The sequence below is a fragment of the Piliocolobus tephrosceles genome, chromosome 17, assembly GCF_002776525.5.
Source record: "Piliocolobus tephrosceles isolate RC106 chromosome 17, ASM277652v3, whole genome shotgun sequence".
Classification (NCBI taxonomy): Eukaryota; Metazoa; Chordata; class Mammalia; order Primates; family Cercopithecidae; genus Piliocolobus; species Piliocolobus tephrosceles.
Window position 1 is genome coordinate 3,406,749 of NC_045450.1, and position 21,287 is coordinate 3,428,035.

The window sequence follows — 21,287 nt, forward strand, 5'->3', positions numbered from 1 at the left end:
AGTAGCTGGGATTACAGGCATGCACCACCATGCGCAGCTAATTTTTGTATTTTTAGTAGCGACGGGGTTTCACCATGTTAGCCAGGATGGTCTTGATCTCTTGACCTCATGATCCACCCGCCTTGGCCTCCCAAAGTGCTGGGATTACAGGCATGAGCCACGATGCCCGGCCAAGACTCGAATCTTATAACCAGTTCTCTTCAAATTGGATTCTGGAAAGCTCGGAGTTGCAATATACAGCCCAGGCTGGTCATGGTGGCTCACGTCAGTAATCCCTGTATTTTAGGAGGCCCAGGCGGGCACAACACTTGAGGCCACGGGTTCAAGACCAGCCTGGGCAACATAATGACATTCCCATCCCTACAAAAACAAAAACAAAAAAAAAAAAAAAACTTTTTTAATTAGCCAGGCATGATGGTTCACACTGTAGTCTCAGCTACTTGGCCGACTAAGGTGGAGGCCAGGAGTTCAAGGTTGCAGTGAGCCGAGATTGCGCCCCAGCCTGGGAGACAGAGCGAGACCCTGTCTCAACAACAAAAACTTTGCGTTAGATCTTGCATTATAGAACCCCTGCAACTGGAAAGCAGCTGAGGTTGCCTGTTTTAGGCAGGGACAGCCCTAAACTGCCTTCCGCCAGAATCGGACGGCTGAGATGCCAGTGTCGTTGCGGGGTGATGCTGCCCGCTGGCCCAAGGTGGTCGGCCGGGAGCCAGCCTCGTGCACCTGCTTTCGGTTTGCCCGGCGCGGCGCTGCAGTCCCTCGCGAGCTTCGGATGCGCCTGCCAGGGCCTGTGCGGGGGGCCACTCGGGAGCCGCGTGACCCCGGCCCGGAAACCGCGCCACCGGCGTCCGCACACGCTAGGCCGGTGGACCCAGGGGTCTGGCCGGCCATGTCTCGGCGACTCCCCGGAGCGCGGGACAGGGAAGGAGCCGGCCCTCGCCAGTGCCCCACAGACGGCATCCTGGGGCTGGCTTCGCACGGGGCCTGCCCGCTCCCAAGATGGCGGCGGCGGCGGCCTCACGGGGCGGGGCCACGTGGGGGCGGTGGCCAATGGGCTTCCGGGCTGCGCTGCCGGCCGGGAGCGGGAGGCGGAAGTGCCGCGGGCTGCAGCCTGCGTCCCGGCTGCGGCCCCTGCCGGTTACATAACTCGTTGCGGGCTCCGCGCGGCCCCACTTCCCGGTTCCCTGCGCCTCCAGGATGCGCTGAGCCCTACGAAACCCTCAGCGGCCGCCGGCTCCCGCCACGAGGTGAGGTGCCGGGGGTCGGCCCCAGGGGCTCGGACCTGCGGCGGGGCGCCGAAGGGGGCGGGGTAGGCGGGGAGGCGGCGCTGGGGTCAAGGGGGCCAGCGTCCCCCGGGAACGAGCGCGCCCACACCCCCGGCGCACAGCCCTCCCGGGAGTCGGTTTCGAGGACGGCGGTGAGGAGTGGGCGCTGGCCAGGGACGAGGGGTGAAGAAGTCGCGGCTCTCAATGCTGGGTGGGAGTTGGGCCTTCTGCCTGGGGGTTGCGTCGGTGCCCGACCCCGAGACGAGTGGTCGTGACAGTTTGCAACTAGAGGGTGGTCCTCATGGGTACCCTGTGGGGTCTCGCGCGAGGTGAAGAGCCAGGCCGTTTCAGTCGGTCAGCGATTTGCGCCTTCGACCCGCTCCCGCCTGGCCCGATCCGGGCCTGTTTTGGTACTTGTTGCGCCGATTGGAGTTATTTGCGACTTGTTTGCCCTCCTCTGAACTCCTGAAAGCCGGGGGCTCCGTCTAGGTCTCTCCCTAGTCTTATTCTCCCCGCTTTCTGTGTTAAGACAAATTCTTTACGTTCCTGGCCTTTTACAGACCGGCCCTACAGAATCCACACCCCCGGCTCCGACTTTCTTCGCCAGATTGGGTACTTCCCAGGGAGTAGAGGGAATCTGTAGCTTTTGTGGTTTGTCCTGCTAGAAAAATCTGGGGGGAAGTGGTGGGCCTTCTCTGAACGACCACCCACAAATCTGTGTGCCCAAGCGGAGACAGGACCCAGGGTCTGGACATCAGGCAAGGGGTACTCTGCAGTAAACGTGGACATTGCCCGTTTTGTGGGTGTGTTTTTACTCTGCCAAGTCCTTGAGCCGTACACTTTTGTGTCACTCATTTGTCTTGAAAGAAAAGGTTAACAGCCCAACAGAGTAGTTCGCTTTGGTGTCTGGTAGGTATCCGGTAGTTAATCGGAGTTCCAGAACCAGAGAGAACATTGCCGTTTACAGATGTTTGCCTGTCACCAGGTCACTGAAGGCATAAAACCCCTAGTTAATGCTTAACTGAGTGAACCATGAAAATCATGTGACTCCAAAGGTCATCTCTAGAAATGCGGCAGTCCATGTAGCACTGTGATGTAGAAATTCTGATATATGGGTCAGTGTTCCCAGGCAGGGAGAGGGGGAGTCTTCAACATCATTGAATTAAAAAGGATCTGGAGCAAAAACAAATAAATATACACATATCAGTCAACTGCTTTAAGCTCGGTTAGAGAAGATGACCTTAAAGACCAGAAGAAACTCGAGGGAGAGTGCAGTTTAAGTCCCAGTTATCTTTCCAAACAGATAGGTTCATCACAGCATCGAAGGCTGGTCTTCATCTGCCTTCTTGTAGGATTTTCTGCATTAATGTGCAGAGCTGCCCTTGGAGAATGGGGCAGGCATGATTGGACTGTGTTTTGCTGGAGTTTCATCTCACTGAGCTTGCAGATGCACTGGGTGTCTGTGACAGTGGTTTAAACTGAAAGTAGCAAAGTCAAGGCATGGTCTGGTGTCAGCAGGCCAGAATAAAACACACAGACAACTTTTTACGAGGTCTGTGTACGTCCTATCTTTAGCCTCTCCTGGTTGTAACTTGAAGTGACTTTGTTGCCCTGTTTGTTTTGACCAGGCCCACTCTGGAACAGTATGGAGAGTATCTTTAGATGTGACTTGTCTGGGTTGCTTAGCAACGGCATGCTTCTGGCTAGAATGGAAGAAAGTTCCTGGACGTGAGGAGATTTAAGGGATAAAAGATACACCTAAAAGGAGACCAGGAGGGGTCATGCCCTGTCATTGCTAACTGGGTGCTTGTAACTGGAGACTGGGTGTACCTCTTAGCAGCGGTGGTTAGACCAGGTGGATACAGAATCCATAATGGTCACATTGCAACCACAGGGAACAGACAGATGCAGAGAAGAGTCTTCTCTGAGTTAGGGCAGTGCATGGCCTTGCTTGCTTCCCTGCCCTCTTAGTTAGGGCAATACGTGGCCTTGCTCTGCTGAAATAGCCCGGAAGTCGCCTGTGCTTGGTGACAGCTCTCACCTGAATAGAAAGCTGGCTGCTTATCAGACACTGTTTCCTTAAATGGCAGCTCCTCCACATCTGCGTCATCTCCATTATCTCCCCTATCCATCTCTTTCTGGAAGGAATCCACAAAGCCCTCGTGGCTTTTTGTTTGTTTTTGTGTTTTGTTGTTGTTGTTTGGAGATAGAATTTCCAGCCCAGGCTGGAATGCAGTGGCGCAATCTTAGCTACCGCAACCTCCACCTCCCGAGCTCAAGCGATTCTCCTGCCTCGGCCTCCTGAGTAGCTGGGATTGCAGGCATGTGCCACCACGCCTAGCTAATTTTTTTGTATTTTTGGTGGAGACGGGGTTTTGCCATGTTGGCCAGGCTGGTCTTGAACTCCTGACCTCAGGTGATCCGCTGCCTCAACCTCCCAAAGTTCTGGGATTACAGGCGTGAGAGCCACCGCATCCAGCCTGCCTTCATGGCTTTTACACCTCTTTTCCTGGTTTGCAGAAAGCAAGGCTGGGGTGTGGATCCTGAATCGAAGCTGGTTCTGCTTATGTCCATGTGAAGTGCTTTCAAGTAAAATGCTGATCTGTGAAAAGATGCTAGAAGTCCAGGGTCTCTTTCTGGCTAAGTTCAAATGCCGAATTTGATTCAGCAGATAGTTGTGAGTGCCTTGAAGTGCAAAGAATGATCCAGGGTCAGGACTCCTTCCCTCTATATCATTATTTTGATATGTATGTTTGTATGTATATATGTTTAGAGACGGAGTCTTGCTATGTTGCCCAGGCTGATCTCAAATTCCTGGCCTCAAGCCATCCTCCAACCTCAGCTTCCTCAGTCATTGGGGTTACAGGAGTGAGACAGTTTGCCAGGCTCTGTATCATTCTTTTTAGCATGACCTCTGATAGGAGGCTGGCAGGACAGTTCAGGGCTTATCTGAAGCCCACATATCTTACAGTGCTGATTAAAGAGAGACCTGTGTTTGAAAACCAAACAGGCGTATAATAGGATTAACATTCTGCTGTGAACACTAAGGCATTTGCATAGTGCTTATGGGAGTGATAGGAAGGGAGTGTGAACTGGGGGAACCAGGGCTTTCTGCAGGAAGTGGTTTGGGGTCCTTGTCAACAGTGAATGGTGCTTAATGGAGCCAGAGTGCCCCACTGTGGAGGTGGGCTGAGAGGTGCCAGTCACCCCAAAGTGGCCACAGGTCTAAGCTGAGATGGTCAGATAGAGGGAAGCAAACAAGGGCCACTCCCTAGTCCCACTTTGTCAACAACTTGGGCGGAATTCTCAGCCAGGGAGAAGCCATTGCGAGGACTGGCTGTGAGTGCGACGGCTTAGAGATGTTCCAGTGTCTCTTCAAGTTATAAGTGAAATTATTATGCATTTTGCCCTAAAATGGACTCTTAAACCCCCATACACTTAGAATAGCATGTATTTTGTGCTTTGAAGCCAGAGATAAACATTCTAAACGCAGATTTAAAGTTGCAATGAAGAGGAGGTGGTTGTGGACAGACATGCAGAACAAATGTTTGAGAAATGTTCCCTTTGCTTCCACAGAAAGACAAAGGTATTTTCTCATCTTTAACAAACCATGTTAAAAAAATATTCTTGGCCAGGTACAGGGGCTCAGCACTTTGGGAGGCCAAGTGGACGGATCACTTGAGCTCACAAATTCGAGAGCAGCCTGGGCAACATACCAAAACTCCATCTCGCGTGGTGGTTGGGAAGCTAAGGTGGGAGAATGGCTTGAACCCAGGAGGTGGAGGTTGCAGTGAGTTGAGATGGTGCCACTGCACTCCAGCCTGAGTGATAGAGCCAGACCTTATATCCCACCCCCCGCCAAAAAAGCTTTCGGTGTTCTTTTTTGTGGTGCAGTTATTGTTATTAAAAAGCAGATAGTGTTTCTCTTTTTTTGTTTAGTGTATTCCTGAAATAGGGTCGATTTGGCCAGCAGAGTATTGACATTGGGACCCATCTTGAAAATACCTATTGAAGAAAGCAAATTGCATTTTATAAAATAGTAGGTGGGTAATTTTCCCTTAGGTACCAAAAAGCATTCTTTTCTGGAAAATGTTAATGCAACAATATTTCCCTCATTCCCTTGGCGTTCATGGGTGTTCTATTGAATGCTTTTCCAAACTTCTTTCTAGAAGATAGCTCGTTCTGACTCCTGTTGTAAACTGTTCAGAGATTATTCTTTCTAGAGTCTGTTACATTCAGAATGTCTTGCTAGTCTGCCACTTGCTGCCCTTCTCTTTCTACTTAGTTTCAAATTGCTTTGCATCTCCTGTGGCCTCCCATTTTTAACCTTTTCATTGATGTGTATACACACAGAAAAGTGCACTGCTTGACGAGCTGACATGGCGTGAACATAACCTGTACACCCCCAATGCCAGAAGACACATGGGCCCCTTACCAGGCAAGCCCTTCTCCTATTAAGAAAGCCCTTTTCTTGTTGGAAGCACAAGAAACCACTAATAGTAATTTTACTAGGCATGGGGTGCGTACAGGATTCTGAATTTTTGCTTTGTGTTGCACGTGAATTCTTACTTTACTATGAACATGGGTTACTTTGACAAATTTAAAACAAAGGCTTGGCCAGGCGCGGTGGCTCAAGCCTGTAATCCCAGCACTTTGGGAGGCCGAGACGGGTGGATCACGAGGTCAGGAGATCGAGACCATCCTGGCTAACACGGTGAAACCCCATCTCTACTAAAAAATACAAAAAACTAGCCGGGCGAGGTGGCGGCGCCTGTAGTCCCAGCTACTTGGGAGGCTAAGGCAGGAGAATGGCATGAACCCGGGAGGCGGACCTTGCAGTGAGCTGAGATCCGGCCACAGCACTCCAGCCTGGGTGACAGAGTGAGACTCCGTCTCAAAAAAAAAAAATAAAAATAAAAATACAAAATAAAGCAAAGGGTTGAAAGGACTCCCCTTTCTCAAGAAAAGGAAAATGCATTTTTAAAATTTTTTTTTGAAATGGTTGTCTTAAAATTTCTAAATATTTTTTAAAATTAGATTTTATTTTATTTTATTTTATTTTTTTTTTTTTTGAGGCGGAGTCTCGCTCTGTCGCCCGGACTGGAGTGCAGTGGCCGGATCTCAGCTCACTGCAAGCTCTGCCTCCCGGGTTTACGCCATTCTCCTGCCTCAGCCTCCGGAGTAGCTGGGACTACAGGCGCCCGCCACCTCGCCCGGCTAGTTTTTGTATTTTTAGTAGAGACGGGGTTTCACCGTGTTAGCCAGGATGGTCTCGATCTCCTGACCTTGTGATCCGCCCGTCTCGGCCTCCCAAAGTGCTGGGATTACAGGCTTGAGCCACCGCGCCCGGCCTAAAATTAGATTTTATATAGCCACGCAAATTGTTTTTCAGTGGTTATGTAGGAATACTTTAAAGTATTTTTGCAAGGCTGCTTGGCCTCCCTGTCCACAGCCTCCTCTTTGTTTCTTTGCGACTTTGACTCTGTGTTTAGAACATTTTTTTTCTGGGATGAGTGCATAAAATGCCATGCTACTCCAAGGCACAGAGTTTCAGAGTCAGCGCTGAGTCTATTTTAGGGCAAAATGGGTAATTCTACTCATAATTTGAAAACACACTATTAAATACACAAGTTGCTGCTAACTAAAAACAGCCTGAGATTATTTTAATATAAAAATGCAAGCTGAGGCTGGGCACAGTGGCTCACACCTATAATCCTAGCACTTTGGGAGGCCAAGGTGGGTGGATTTCTTGAATTCAGGAGTTGGAGACCAACCTGGCCAACATGGTGAAACCCCGTATCTACAAAAAATGCAAGAATTACCTGGTGTAGTAGCTCAGTGTCTGTACTGTCAGCTACTTAGGGGGCTGAGGTAGGAGGATTACTTGAGTCCAGGAGGTGGAGGTTGCAGTGAGCCAAGATCGTGCCACTGCACTCCAGCCTGAGCGACAGAGTGAGACCCTGTTTTTTTTTTTTTTTTCGTAAATGCAAGCTGGCCCGGATGCGGTGGCTGAGACCTGTAATCCCAGCTACTTGGGAGGCTGAGGTGGGAGGATCCTTTGAGCCCAGGAGTTGGAGACCAGCCTGGACAACATAGGAAGACCCAGTCTCTACTTTAAAAAAAAAAAAAAAAGAAAGAAATTCAATCTAGGCTTGGTGGCATGTGCCTGTAATCCTAGCTCTTTGGGAGACTGAGGTTGAAGAGTCCCTTGAACCCTGAAGTTCGAGACCAGCTGGGGCAACATAATGAGATCCCGTGTCTTAGGAAAAAAAAATCCGTATGTATGTTCGTAATTTTCACATACAACATCTTCACTTTTTTCTGATAATAAAAACAACCCAAGGTTATTGCAAAAAAAGATCCAATAATACAGAAACAAATGATACAGAATGGAACCGTCTGCCGCAATTGCTGAGGCAGATTCAGGCAGAAATTTAGATTACTTTTATTTTTTTTTATTTTTTATTTTTGAGACAGAGTCTCACTCTGTCACCCAGGCTGGAGTGCAGTGGTGAAGTCTCGGCTCACTGCAACCTCCATCTCCTGGGTTCAAACGATTCTCCTGCCTCAGCCTCCCAAGTAGCTGGGATTACAGCCACCATGCCCTGCTAATTTTTGCATTTTTAGTAGAGATGGGGTTTTACCATGTGGGCCAGGCTAGTCTTGAACTCCTGACCTCAAGTGATCTGCCAGCCTCAGCCTCCCAGAGTGCTGGGATTACAGGCAAGAGCCACCATGCCTGACTAATTTTTGTATTTTTAATAGAGATAGGGTTTCACCATGTTGGCCAGGCTGATCTCAAACTCGAGGTCAAGTGATCCACCCACCTCAGCCTCCCAAAGTGCTGGGATTACAGGCGTGAGCCACCACGCCCAGCTAGATTACTTTTAAAATATCATTTTAGTCATAAAAGTTAGACTCAGTCAGATGGTAGTTCATACCAATACCAAATTTGACCGACTTTTATATTGGATAGTTGCTTGATTCCAGAGGATCTTAAGTGCAAACCCAGAGAAGCAGAGAGTAAAAAGCAAAAAGGCAACAAAACCTAGCAGACGGTGATAGAAAGTGAAGAAGCCAGGGAGGGGCACACGGGCATACAAGGTGCTCTGAAACCCAACCCTCTCTTGCTGGGCTTTTTCCTTTTAAACTGAGGAGCTGCCATGTCCATCTCGCCTGCTGCTTCCTAGACAGTACAGAGGGTTTCCTGTAGCCTTAAGTTCTCTGTCCAAGAACAGACAAGTTCTTGGTTGAGCCTTAGACAGGGTCGTCTTGGGTGTTAGTCAAGAATGCTATTCAAGTAAACACGTTTTACTATCATTTGATTCCCATCTGCCCCCAAACCTAGTATTATTTGCAGGTAGTTTTGTTGTTGTTTTGTTTTTAAACCAAACAGGTTGACCCACTCACTCAATCTGAGTTAGGAAGTATATTCCAGGCACAACCTATCAGGCAGTTGCCTGCCAAGATCCCAGCTGAAAGCATCACTGGGACAAAGGTACTGCTCTGGCAGCTACCCTGTTGGCTCCATCCATCCCACACCTCAGTTGTCTCGAGCTGCTCTTTCAATGGGAATGTGAGATCTGGGAGCAGACGCTCATCTGCACCCCCATTTTCTATTCCAGAAAACAGAAACTTGTCGGAAGCAAGAGGGAGGCAGCCACGGGGTCCCGTCTTGGCACCATATCTGGTCCCCTGTTTAGCGTTCTATCCTTCTCTTGGGTCATGTTCTTGTCTCTGTTCTTCATCGTCCCCTCTTCGTCCTTGTCATCTCTGCTTCTGACACTGACCCAGTGGGGCCACAAAAGGTGAGCGCCCTTCCTGCTGCCCCCACCGCCCGCCACAATCCAGCCCTGGCCTAAGAGCAGGGAAGGTGCTGTCCCCCAGGCTGCAGACGGAGGTTAGTACAGCAACCTCAGACGGCTTGTGTGTCTTGGGTGCAGTTTCGAGGAGGATGCAGAGGGATGGATCCCTGCCTTGTTCCGCGTGACCCCTGTGGTGGGGGAGCATCCCTGCTCAGCCCGGGGGTGGCTCTTTTCGTGTTTGTCATGAGATTCCTCTGGCAAAAGCAGTGGGTTTTGTGAGTATTTAGGTAATGGTGCCAGAAAGCACCACGACACCCTGGAACGTCCCCCCCATATAATCAGAGAGTCTGACTCTGCTCACTGCTGAGACCCTGATACCCAGGATAGGGCCTGAATTTTCAGTGCAATTTCGCTAAATTAACGACTAAATGGATTCTCAGTTTGAAAAGTAAGGCTTGACAGAACATTCCACCCAGGGAAGATTGAGTCAGACCGGGGACCTTACTAGAACACCTGTGGCTGTTGCTGTTGTTAACTGAGGTGTAATTAACATGCAGCCAAATGCATAGCTTCACCCGGCAGATCCATGCATTTTGACAACTGCAAAACGAGACAGCACATCGCCATCGCACTTCTCAGCTCACCCTTCACCACTCTGGGTGCCAGCACCAGGGATTTGTTTGGCTAAGTCCACAGTGTCGTAAACACAGAATCCTCCAGTGTCACTCGTCTGCCCTTGAAGAGACGTGCATCGAGTTGTATGCGACCACTCTGCGGGCTCCCCTCGGCACATGATGCTCTTCAGAGAGAGGCTGTTTGCAAATAGAGTGGTGGGTGTTTGCTTCTTGTCACCCGGTAAATGATTCATTCTCCTGCTACTCTGATGCTTTGGAAGAAGCCCGGGCTCCTGAGGAGATGGCTTGCTCTCCTGGGGGCAGCAGCTCGTTTGAGAAACAAGCCATGCGCAGTGTCAGCTGCTGACATCCTCCACGTTTAGCTCTTGAGCCCATTTCGCTGATGTGCAAGACAGTGGCCTATATCTGTCACTGTTTTTCTTTTTCTCCCCTGCTCCACCCCAAAGACCAGGAGCGTGGAGTTCATGAGTGTTGGATTTTTCAAGCTAGTAAACCTTGCAGCTGCCAGTGGTGGTTAATTCTTGTGGTATGGACAAGCACATGCTAATCTCCCTTGAGCTTCTCTTGAGCAGAAGTCTGGTGTGCTAATGGGCAGAACTGGGGTGGTGCTTTGAGAGGAAGAGGAGGAACGTGGCCCGAGAGGGAGATCCACTGAGATGCAAGCTGCTTGGAGTTTGGGGCGGGGATTCCTGGAGGGCCTCTGGATTTTGCAGAGGGGCAGCTGTTGCTGCATCTTCACCAGTGTGCTAGGGCAGAAAGTGGGGTGAGTGAGGAATAAGTGTTTGAAGGGCAGGAGTAAAGCAGAAAGGTGGCAGTAGATGTTGAGCTGTGAGTGGTTCCATTGCCTGGAAAGGAGGTGGCAGGGAGGCCTGCCCAAGATGGGTGCCTGCAGGGTGCGGACAGCCTGTCAGAGGGGAGTTGGTGCAAAAGAGGAGATTGAAAATGTCAGACAGTGGGTGCTAGGGCCTGAGAGAAAGGGCCTGAGGAGCCAGACCACGGGTTGGGGGGCGGCCTTTAGAAGCAGCGTCTCATGCAGCCTTCCCAGCGACCCTGAGGGAGGTGGGAGAATGTTCAGGCTACAGCTGAGAAGCTGAAGCATGTGGCGGGAGAGCCGTCTCAGAACACCTGAGATCCCTGCAGGGTCTGGGAGCATGTTGGGGGCTCAGAGTGCAGGTAGGGACTGGCAGGGCAGAGCTGTGAGTGAGAAGGAAGAGAAGGGAGGGCAGGGCAGGGTGGCCATGGCCAGCTGAACACTGGGAGTCTGCTCCTGAAGTCGTAGGCAGAAGCCGGGGCACCTCTCAAGCCATGAAGAGAGTGGCCTTTCCAAGCGCAGTGTGACTCGTTGGTCTTGAAGCAGTGCCATCGGAGGAGGAGGAGCCCCCGTGGACTTGGGGCATTAGGACAGGGACTGCCAAGGAGAGAGGGCACTGGAAACAGGGTTGTTTTTGGCTTTCTTACCTGGGGTGCAAGTAGAGCACCCTGTGGGCATCATGAGGGTGTCAGAAAACCCTTCTGGTAACTAAAACGCAGTCCATTCTGTGTTCCCCAGATTTCTGAATTTTCAGCACCTGACAGTGGCAGGGGATGGCAGACATACCTGTGGGTGCTGGAGACATCTTGGCGGCCCTTACTCCGGTTTTGCACCATAGCCTCCTGTGGGCTGAGCACATGGGCTCCTGGGCAATTGTTACTGATGGAAGGTATCCAGGTTCTTGGCATGTTGAACAAAGAATTGGACAAAACAGCACAAACAAAGCAAGAAAAGGATGAAGCAACAAAAGCAGAGATTAATTGAAATCTAAAGTACACTCCATAGGGTGGGAGCAGGCCCTGGTTACAGAATTTTCTGGGGTTTAAATACCCTGTAGAGGTTTCCCATTGGTTATTTGGTGCATGGCCTACGTAAATGAAAGTGACCTGTGATCAGTCTGATTGGTTGAGGAAAGCAGCCAACCAGAGGCTGACGTGAAAAAACAAAGTTACACTCCTATGCAAATGAAGACTTGACCCGAGACCAGCTTGATTGGTTGCAGGAGGAGACCAATCAGAGGTACTTTCAGTTATTTATCTGCCTCCTAGAAAAGCAGGGGGTGTGAAGGGAATAGCCTCTGGTCCTTTTATTACTTGGAGATGGAAAGTTGGGGTTTTCCTTTGGATTTAGTTCTAAGAAGTCAGCATGAATTGGCGTTAGGTTCCCTGCCTCCAGACCCTATTCTCCTGCCTCGCAGTGATGTTGGTCAGGGGCTCAGCTTGGCTCTGCCAGTCCAGACAGCAGCCCCTTCCAGCTAATGCCAGTCCTCGGAGGAAAGCAGTCTCGGGACAGCATCCAGAGAGGTCATTTCCATGTAAAAGAAAGATGAGGTCTGCAGGCAGCTCAGAAGCAGGGAGTTGGGGGAAGCAGAGAAGGCGTGAGGGCTGAGGCACAAGCACGGCTTTTGTTTGGGTTGAGCAGGATCAGTGCCTCCCTCCTTGCATCGTGTTGCTCACCACCTCCCGAAGGCGGAGAACTGTGATGCAGACCCAGGAGGCCAGCCGGGGGAGATTTCTCACTGCAGGCATGAACCTTTGAAACTCCAGGTTCTAACTTAAAAATTCAAGAGAGTGGCCAGGCTCGGTGGCTCATGCTTGTAATCCCAGCACTTTGGGAGGCCAAGGCAGGTGGATCACGAGGTTAGGAGATCGAGACCATCCTGGCCAATATTGGCCTCACAAGGCCAACAACCTTGTCTCCACTAAAAATACAGAAATTAGCTGAGGTGGCACATGCCTGTAATCCCAGCTATTTGGGAGGCTGAGGCATGAGAATCACTTAAACCCAGGAGGCAGAAGTTGCAGTGAGCCAAGATCTGACCACTGCACTCCAGCCTGGGCAACAGGGCCAGACTCCGTCTCAAAAAAAATAAATTCAAGAGAGCTTCCCATTCTCCCATGCAGTACTTCCCTGCTTGTTGTAGTAGAGACACGTCCTGTGCCTTTTTAGGAACGTGTTCTGAAAGATGGCTTGGGCAACTGCAACTTTAGTGCTCCTATCCCCCCAGCACTGCCTGAGTACCCATCCTGTTTGGAGGGCTCAGAGCAGAGGGCACCTCCCTGGTGGGGCTTCACTCTGGCTTCACCCTGCTGCTCCCTATTCTCAGCACTCTTGTCCCTGTGTCCTCCAGGTGGCCTGCAGGCAATGGAAGATGAGTACTTAGTAGAAGGTTCTAGGTGGGCACATGAGGGGAGACAGGAAAGCTGTGGGAAGAGGGAGCAACGGCAGGACAGGGGCCAGTGGGGATGGGGGGCCGCTGGCCCTGCCTTTGGATCATCTCTGACTTGATCAGCACGAACCCCTGGCTCTAGAAAGAGACTGATGGGCCAGGGCACATGTCGGTCCCCCTCACTGCCTCCACAGCAGTGGACCTACAGCTGCCGTCTTTGACCCCATCTCTTCCTTTCATGGGCACACAGGCATCCTGAGTCTTTCTTTCATGCACCTTCCTGTCTCTTCTCCTCTGCCCATCAGTTGGGCTGAGACACATGAGGTGCTGTGATGCGTGCTGCATTTGGCCCTGACTTAGGTGCGATGTGTTTCGATTTTTAAATCAAGGAGTCTGAAGAACTGGCCTCCAGAAGCATGGAAGCACTTTTAGTAGGGATTTGAGAATCCGCAGATCGTTGTCTATCTCGGAGCCCAGTGTTTTTCTTGAAAGTCAAACTGGAAACAAATAAGGATACTGGGGGAAATGTGCAGTCCCAGGACGTGAGAGATGCGAGCTCATTACGAATCTGTCTTTAGTACCAAGCCACAATACAGAGATTTGTGAAAATCTTCAAAAATCATTTTGACTGAAGCTTAAGATATCCACATACAATACACTGTACCCGTTTTCAGTGTACAGTTCAGTGAGCTTTGATGTCTGTGTAGCCGCCACCACCACAATCAAGATCTGGAACGTTGGCCGGGCGCGGTGGCTCACGCCTGTAATCCCAGCACTTTGGGAGGCCCAAGGCAGGCCGATCACGAGGTCAGGAGATGAGACCATCCTGTCCAACACGGTGAAACCCCGTCTCTACTAAAAATACAAAAATTAGCCAGGCGTGGTGGCGGGCGCCTGTAGTCCCAGCTACTCGGGAGGCTGAGGCAGGAGAATGGTGTGAACCCGGGAGGCGGAGCTTGCAGTGAGCCGAGATGTGCCACTGCACTCCAGCCTGGGCGACACAGCGAGACTCCCTCTGTCTCAAAAGACAAAAATAAATAAATAAATAAAGATATGGAACATTTTCATCCCCTCAGGAAGTCATCCCTGCCCCAGGCAACCAGGGAGGTCAAGGCCTTACCAACCCCACTTCCTGGGCCCAGCTCTCAGGCAGGTCTCTCTGTGGCCTCCAGACCTGGGCTGCACCGGCTGGTTTTACAGGTTGCCTGCGCTCATCCTGCCCTGTCCAGTGAGAGCTGAGCAGGCGGTGGTCTTTTCAGAGCCAGCTGGCGCCATAGGAGCTCAGAAACCTGGGTGGCTGGGCCTATAGGCTCTGGAGCTCTGCCCACGGTGGCCAGGTGAGCGACCTTTCCCCCATGCTGGTTCCTATAGCAAGGAGGAGGCCGTGTGCTGTGGCGCTTGCGTCAGGAGCCGTCTCTGGCAAGGCTGAATTGAGGAACCGGCCTCTGCCTTCGATGTTGTAGGGTTAGTGGCTTTGTCTCAGAGGTTCAAAGTGTGGGTAAGTGGTTTCTGGATTTGCCGGTTTTGTTAGCCCTGAGGGGAAAAGGGGTGGGAGTCTGCCCTCAGCTGGGTTCCTAAAAACACGGTACCTGTGCTTGAGTTACACGCCCACCCGGTGTCCTGTCGCGTTTTGAGAGCTCAGTAGAATTTGCGGGCCCTGAGTAGTATCCCCCCACTGACAGTGAACCAGGGGCTGCCCCCCTGCGGTTCCCGTGTGTGTCAGTGCCAGCCACGTGCCCAGGACCCACTGTTCCCAGGGATACAAGGTCCCGCGGCCCATGGTGGCAGCTGCGGCACACAGCGCTGCTTTCCAGAGCTCTCAGTGTAGACACCAGAGGCCTTTCATTCAGTCAGCTGGAAAACCCACAATCCACGTTGGAAACCCAGTCTCTCTGGGATGAGAAATTCGGGTGTTTTTTTTTTTTTATGATTTTTTATTTTGTTTGTTTGTTTTGTTTGTTTTTTGAGACAGAATCTCACTCTGTCACCCAGGCTGGAGTGCAGTGGCACGATCTTCGCTCACTGCAACCTCTGCCGCCCAAGTTCAAGCAATTCTACCACCTCAGCCTCCCAAGTAACTGGGATTACAGGCACCTGCCACTGTGCCCAGCTAATTTTTTTTTCTGTGTTTTTAGTAGAGACAGGGTTTCACCATCTTGGCCAGGCTGGTCTTGAACTCCTGACCTTGTGTTTGGCCTGCCTCGGCCTCCCAAAGTGCTGGGATTACAGGCATGAGCCACAACACCCGGCCCTGGTTGGTTTTCATTAAGAACATTTTCAAAGATCCACATGGCATACCAGTCATCCAGCTCTAACGCTCATTAATATTTTGCTACTTTTTTGCTCCAACTAAATTAAACTAAATTCTGGAACTTTCTGTCATTTTGCCTCTGCATATTCCACTGTGCATCTGTTAATATAAAATATGGACTTTTTGTACATAACCACAAGGCTTTTCTCACACCTGACAAGATTAACACCTTCATCTGTTTTTTTAGAGGTTTTGTTTCTTTGTGTGTTTTTTGTCATCTGTTTTGTTTCGTTTCATTTAGTTTCTTTTTTTTGAGACGGAGTCTCGCTCTGTCGCCCAGGCTGGAGTGCAGTGGCCGGATCTCAGCTCACTGCAAGCTCCGCCTCCCGGGTTTACGCCATTCTCCTGCCTCAGCCTCCCGAGTAGCTGGGACTACAGGCGCCCGCCACCTTGCCCGGCTAGTTTTTTGTATTTTTTTAGTACAGACGGGGTTTCACCGTGTTAGCCAGGATGGTCTCGATCTCCTGACCTCGTGATCCGCCCGTCTCAGCCTCCCAAAGTGCTGGGATTACAGGCTTGAGCCACCGCGCCCGGCCTAGTTTCATTTTTGAGTCAGAGTCTCACTCCGTCACCCAGGCTGGAATGCAGTGATGCCATCTCAGCTCACTGCAACCTCCGCCTCCCAGGTTCAAGTGATTCTTGAACCTCAGCCTCCTGAGTGGCTGGGATGACAGGCGCACCACCGCGCCCAGCTAATGTTTGTAGTTTTAGTAGAGATGGGGTGTGTTAGTCCGTCTTCATGCTGCTGATAAAGACATAGCTGAGACTGGGTAATTTATAAAGGTACTAGGTTTAATGGACTCACAGTTGTATGTGGCTGGGGAGGCCTCACAATCATGGTGGACGGTGAAAGGCACGTCTTACATGGTGGTGGCAAGAAAGAATGAGAGCCAAGCAGAAAGGGAAACCCCTTATCAAACCATCAGACCTCGTGGGATTTACTCACCACCACGAGAACAGTATGAGCGAAACTGCTCCCATGATTCAGTTACCTCCCACCGGGGCCCTCCCACAACACATGGGAATTTGGGGAGCTACAATTCAAGATGAGATTTGGGGAGGGACACAGCCAAACCATGTCATAGTGTTTCACCGTGTTGGCCAGCCTGTTCTCAAATTGCCTCAAGCAGTCCACCTGCCTGGACCTCCCAAAGTGCTAGGATTACAGGTGTGAGCCACCATGCCTGGCCCCAGATTTTTTTTTTTTTTTTTGAAATGGAGTCTTGCAGTGTTGCCTAGGCTGGAGTGCAGTGGCACAATCTTGACTCACTGCAATCTCTGCCTCCAGGGTTCAAGTGATTCTTCCACCTCAGCCTCCTGAGTAGCCAGGATTATAGGTACCTGCCATCACGCCTGGCTAATATTTGTATTTTTGTAGAGATGGGGTTTTATCATGTTGGCCAGGCTGGTCTTGAGCTACTGACCTCAGGGAATCTGTCCACCTTGGCCTCCCACAGTTCTGGGGTTACAGGCATGAGCCACCGCGCCCGGCCTAACTATTTCTAAAGGGTCTGGAGTCAACAGTGCATGGATCCAGAACCGTGGGAACAAAGGGGTGGGCACAAGGGCGGGGTGGGGGCTGTGAGTTTAAAGAGGCTTCTCCCTATAAAGCTGAGCATGAACTACTTGGCACGCCTGAAGTTGAACCAGGAGCTGAGAACCACACAAGTTAGGAGTCAGAGCAGAGCTGCTCAGGACGTCAGTGCTGGCCCTGTCCCAGATCAAGGGTATACTCCTGGAAGTGGCTGGACCGGGCCAAGTATCAGCTAGTAGTGGGTGCTCAAGGCCGGTGCAGAGGGGCACCGCCTCCCTGCCAGCACTGTCCTGACACTTGGACCCCATCAGCTCGTTCCAGCACCGAACCACCCTGGGGAGGGGCCTGGCCATCTCCACTCCACAGAGGAGGCTCCAGGAATCTGATTAGCTAAGGCTGAGCCAGCAGAGACACCAGATTCGGCTTCTAAATTTTTCCCCTTGTCAGGAAGGGGAAGGTTGTGCAGAAGCCTGGACAGTGGACGGCCGCGGGCACTTCCCACCCATGGCAGCAGGAGGGCGGGAGCTCAGAGAGGCTTGGCTGGTCCTGCCAGTGGAGTGGGGATTGCCGGATAAAGATGAGGCCTTTCCTGGGAGCCCAGCGGCTCTGCGTCCACACCTCGCACCTGCCCCCAGCCGCTTTGACTTGCAGATTTCACAGCCTTTCCTGATTCTTGTTTGACTCAGTCATTTCTGTTGGTGATTCCAAAATGGTGACTTTCTAATTCCGTCATCATTTCTACTTTTATTAGCCAGCATTCTTCTGTAAAAAAGAACTTTTCCTCAACCCTGAGATGAACTACACAATTCCTCCTAAAAAGGGAGGATGAATGCAACATCTTTTCCCATTTATTTATGGGTTTATTTATTTATCTTTAGAGACAGGGTCTTGCTATGTTGCCCAGGCTGGTCTCAAACTCCTGGGCTCAGGTGATCCTCCCACCTCAGCCTTCCAAAGTGCTGGGATTACAGGCATGAGCCACCACACCCAGTCTTCCATCCTTTCCTTTTTTCTTTTTTTTTCTTTTTTTTTTTTTTTTTTTGAGACAGAGTCTTGCTCTGTCACCCAGGCTGGAGTGCAGTGGCCGGATCTCAGCTCACTGCAAGCTCCACCTCCCGGGTTCAAGCAATTCTCCTGCCTCAGCCTCCACAGTAACTGGGATTACAGTTGCCCGCCACCAAACCTGATTAATTTTTGTATTTTTAGTAGAGACAGGGTTTTGCCATATTGGCCAGGCTGGTCCCGAACTCCTGACCTCAGGCAATCCACCCACCTTGGCCTACCAAAGTGCTCCGATTACAGGCGTGAGCCACCACACCAGGCCCCATCCTTTCCTTTTAACAACCAGTTTCCAACTTAAAGAACTAAGGCTTCTGTTTTTCCCCTTCTCGGTGCTGCCAGCCAGCTTTCCTCCCTCCATTCCTCTCTTCCTTTGTATAATAACTTCCTTGTTAAATAAAACAAGGGGGGCTTTTCCCCAGCCCCTGGATTGGATGCACTTTCCTGATTTAAAAGAGTCCTTGGCCACTTGTAACCCCCGACTTGAACTGTGGTATCCCCCGAAGTCTCTTTCCGCCCAGGAGTGTTTGCTTGCTGGGTGGGGAGGAGAATTGGGTGTGACCCGCTCACCACAGACCCACGCCCTGGTAATAAAGCCGCGCCACTTCCCCTGCAAATCCAGCCGTTCACTGCTCCGGCTGCCAGGCTGCTTTGAAGGGGGACGAGGCGTGGGGGCTGCTGAACCCACAACTGTCATTGGCAGCCAGCAGCTGGGGTTGAGAGAAGTCAGGCTGGCTGGGGCCACTGACCCTCTGAAGGACACTGTCCTAAGATGTGAGACCAGCTCAGATGAGGAGAGAGGAGAGAGACAGGCTGGCCAGGGCTTCCCCCAGCTGGGGCTGAGCAGCGACGGGGCTGGCTCCCCATCCGGCCTGCCCTCCTGGGCCCGGGTCTCCTCAGCAGAGGAGGGTGACTGCAACGCCTGGTGCAAGGGCGGTCATGAGGGGCAGAGGCCTCTGAGTGCTGGCAGAGGAGTGTCCATCCGTGGGACATGCTCCATGCTCTTGTGTCTCGCCTGCCTCACAAGCAGAGCATGAGGAGGACCAGGCTGTGAGGTGACGCCCCCCCACCCTTCCCCACAGGTGTGAATGACAGAGGTGGTGCCATCCAGCGCGCTCAGCGAGGTCAGCCTGCGCCTCCTCTGCCACGATGACATAGACACTGTGAAGCACCTGTGTGGCGACTGGTTCCCCATCGAGTAAGTGGAGCGGATTGCAGGGTTGGGGAGAGCCCACGAGCCTCAGGTGCAGAAGCTGGGTGGCGGGGGTGGGGGCCTCTTGGACCCTTAGGACCATACTGCAAAGGCGGGAATGGCTTGGAGGGGCCACGGGGTCCCAGGTCACCCAGCTCATCCAGGGACCCCTGTTCCTGGGCTCTTTCCACCTCTCAGGGTGTGCAGAGTTCCCCAGAAGGTCTCTGTGAGAAATTTCAGTTACAGAGCTATCGGGTGTGGTACTGTTTATAATTCAGAAAATGTAGAAGCCACCCAAGTATCTTAACAGCAAGGAGTTGGTTACATGCATTAGAGTAATTAAGAGTATGTGCATATAAAGGTGCAACATTATTCAGCCGGGAAAAAAAAAAAAAAAAAAAAAAACGGCCGGGCGCGGTGGCTCAAGCCTGTAATCCCAGCACTTTGGGAGGCCGAAACGGGCAGATCACAAGGTCAGGAGATCGAGACCATCCTGGCTAACACGGTGAAACCCTGTCTCTACTAAAAAATACAAAAAACTAGCCGGGCGAGATGGCGGGCGCCTGTAGTCCCAGCTACTCGGGAGGCTGAGGCAGGAGAATGGCATAAACCCAGGAGGCGGAGCTTGCAGTGAACTGAGATCCAGCCACTGCACTCCAGCCTGGGCGACAGAGCGAGACTCCGTCTCAAAAAAAAAAAAAAAAACAACAACAACAACTTGTCAAAGAGGTGTATTTTTTGATAGAGAAATATTTTTTACAAGATATTAAAGGAGCCTATAATCCCAGCACTTTGGGAGGCCGAGGTGGGAGGATCACCTGAAGTCGGGAGTTCAAGACCAGCCCGACCAACATGGAGAAACCCCGTCTCTACTAAAAATACAAAATTAGCCGGGTGTGGAGGTGCATGCCTGTAATCCCAGCTACTTGGGAGCCTGAGGCAGGAGAATCGCTTGAACCTGGGAGGCGGAGGTTGCAGTGAGCTGAGATCACGCCATTGCACTCCAGCCTGGGCAGCAAGAGCAATATTCTGTCTCAGAAAAAAAAAAAGCTATTAAAGGAAAAAAGGCAGACTAGAAAACAGTCTGTACCATGATCCTATTTTTATTTGAAAACATGTACAAGATAAAATTTTACAATGATAGGTATGAACTGAGGGGGGGTGAAAAAAATTTTACAAGGGGGTTTGTACCATTAACAGTGTTTCAATAGTTTGAGGTAGGTAGATTAATATTAGGCCCTATGATTTTTTTTTTCTGGTCTGTCTTGCCTACATTATACGCACATACATCTTTTTTGATGAAAAAAGTTGACACAAACTTTGAAAATGGAAAATAAACAAGATCTTGTCAGCCATCAGCATTTCCTTGAGTGTTCACCTCAGACTGACTGAACCTCGTGCTCTTGGCAGGGCGGTGGCGGGGACCCCTTTGCATCTCTGTGGAGGGGGAACTGTCTCTGTGGAGGGGGGAACTGTCACTGTCCAGGTTATGTGGGCTGACAGTGGCAACATGAGTTAAAAAATTGTTCTTGGGGCCGAGCGCGGTGGCTCATGCCTATAATCCCGCAGTTTGGTAGGCCGAGGCAGGCAGATCAGGAGTTCGAGACCAGCCTGGTCTCTATGAAACCTCATCTCTATTAAAAATACAAAAATTGGGCCGGGCGTGATGGCTCACGCCTGTAATCCCAGCACTTTGGGAGGCCGAGGCGAGTGGATCACGAGGTCAGGAGTTCAAGACCAGCTTGTCCAAGATGGTGAAAACCTGTCTCTACTAAAAATACAAAAACATTAGCTGGGCATGGTGCAGGCACCTGTAATTCCAGCTACTCAGGAGGGTGAGGCAGGAGAATCGCTTGAACCTGGGTGGCAGAGGTTGCAGTGAGCCGAGATTGTGCCACTGCACCCCAGCCTGAGTGACAGTAAGACTCTTTCTCAAAACAAACAAACAAAAAAATTAGCTGGGCATGGTGGCATGTGCCTGTAATCCCAGCTACCCGGAAGGCTGTGGCAGGACAATCACTTGAACCCGCAAGGCAGAGGTTGCACAGTGAGCTGAGAGTACAACACTGAACTCCAGCCTGGGTGACAGAGTGAAACTCCATCTCAAAAAAAACAAAATTAAAAAAGTGTTCTTCAGCCCAGCAGTTTCACTGCTGGAAACTAATCTAGAGAAGTAAAAACTGCGGTGAGTGCGTAGATCAGACTCTGCCTAGGGCTGCCTGAGAGCCAGTGGAGCCACGCTGGACTGTGGACTTCGGCCATGTGAGCCACTCAGCCTGCCTGTCT

At 51.1% G+C, this 21,287-nt stretch overlaps 1 protein-coding gene across 1 annotated transcript in view; it reads left to right on the forward strand.

Moving 5' to 3' along the window:
- Positions 1-1,054: 1,054 nt before the first annotated feature.
- Positions 1,055-21,287, forward strand: part of NAA60 (N-alpha-acetyltransferase 60, NatF catalytic subunit) — a 28,741-nt gene continuing 8,508 nt past the window's right edge. The window contains exons 1-2 of the mRNA XM_023225745.1: positions 1,055-1,247; positions 18,892-19,007. Coding sequence (XP_023081513.1) covers positions 18,898-19,007 — 110 coding nt within the window. The 5' untranslated portion in view covers positions 1,055-1,247; positions 18,892-18,897. The remainder of the gene's footprint in view (positions 1,248-18,891; positions 19,008-21,287) is intronic.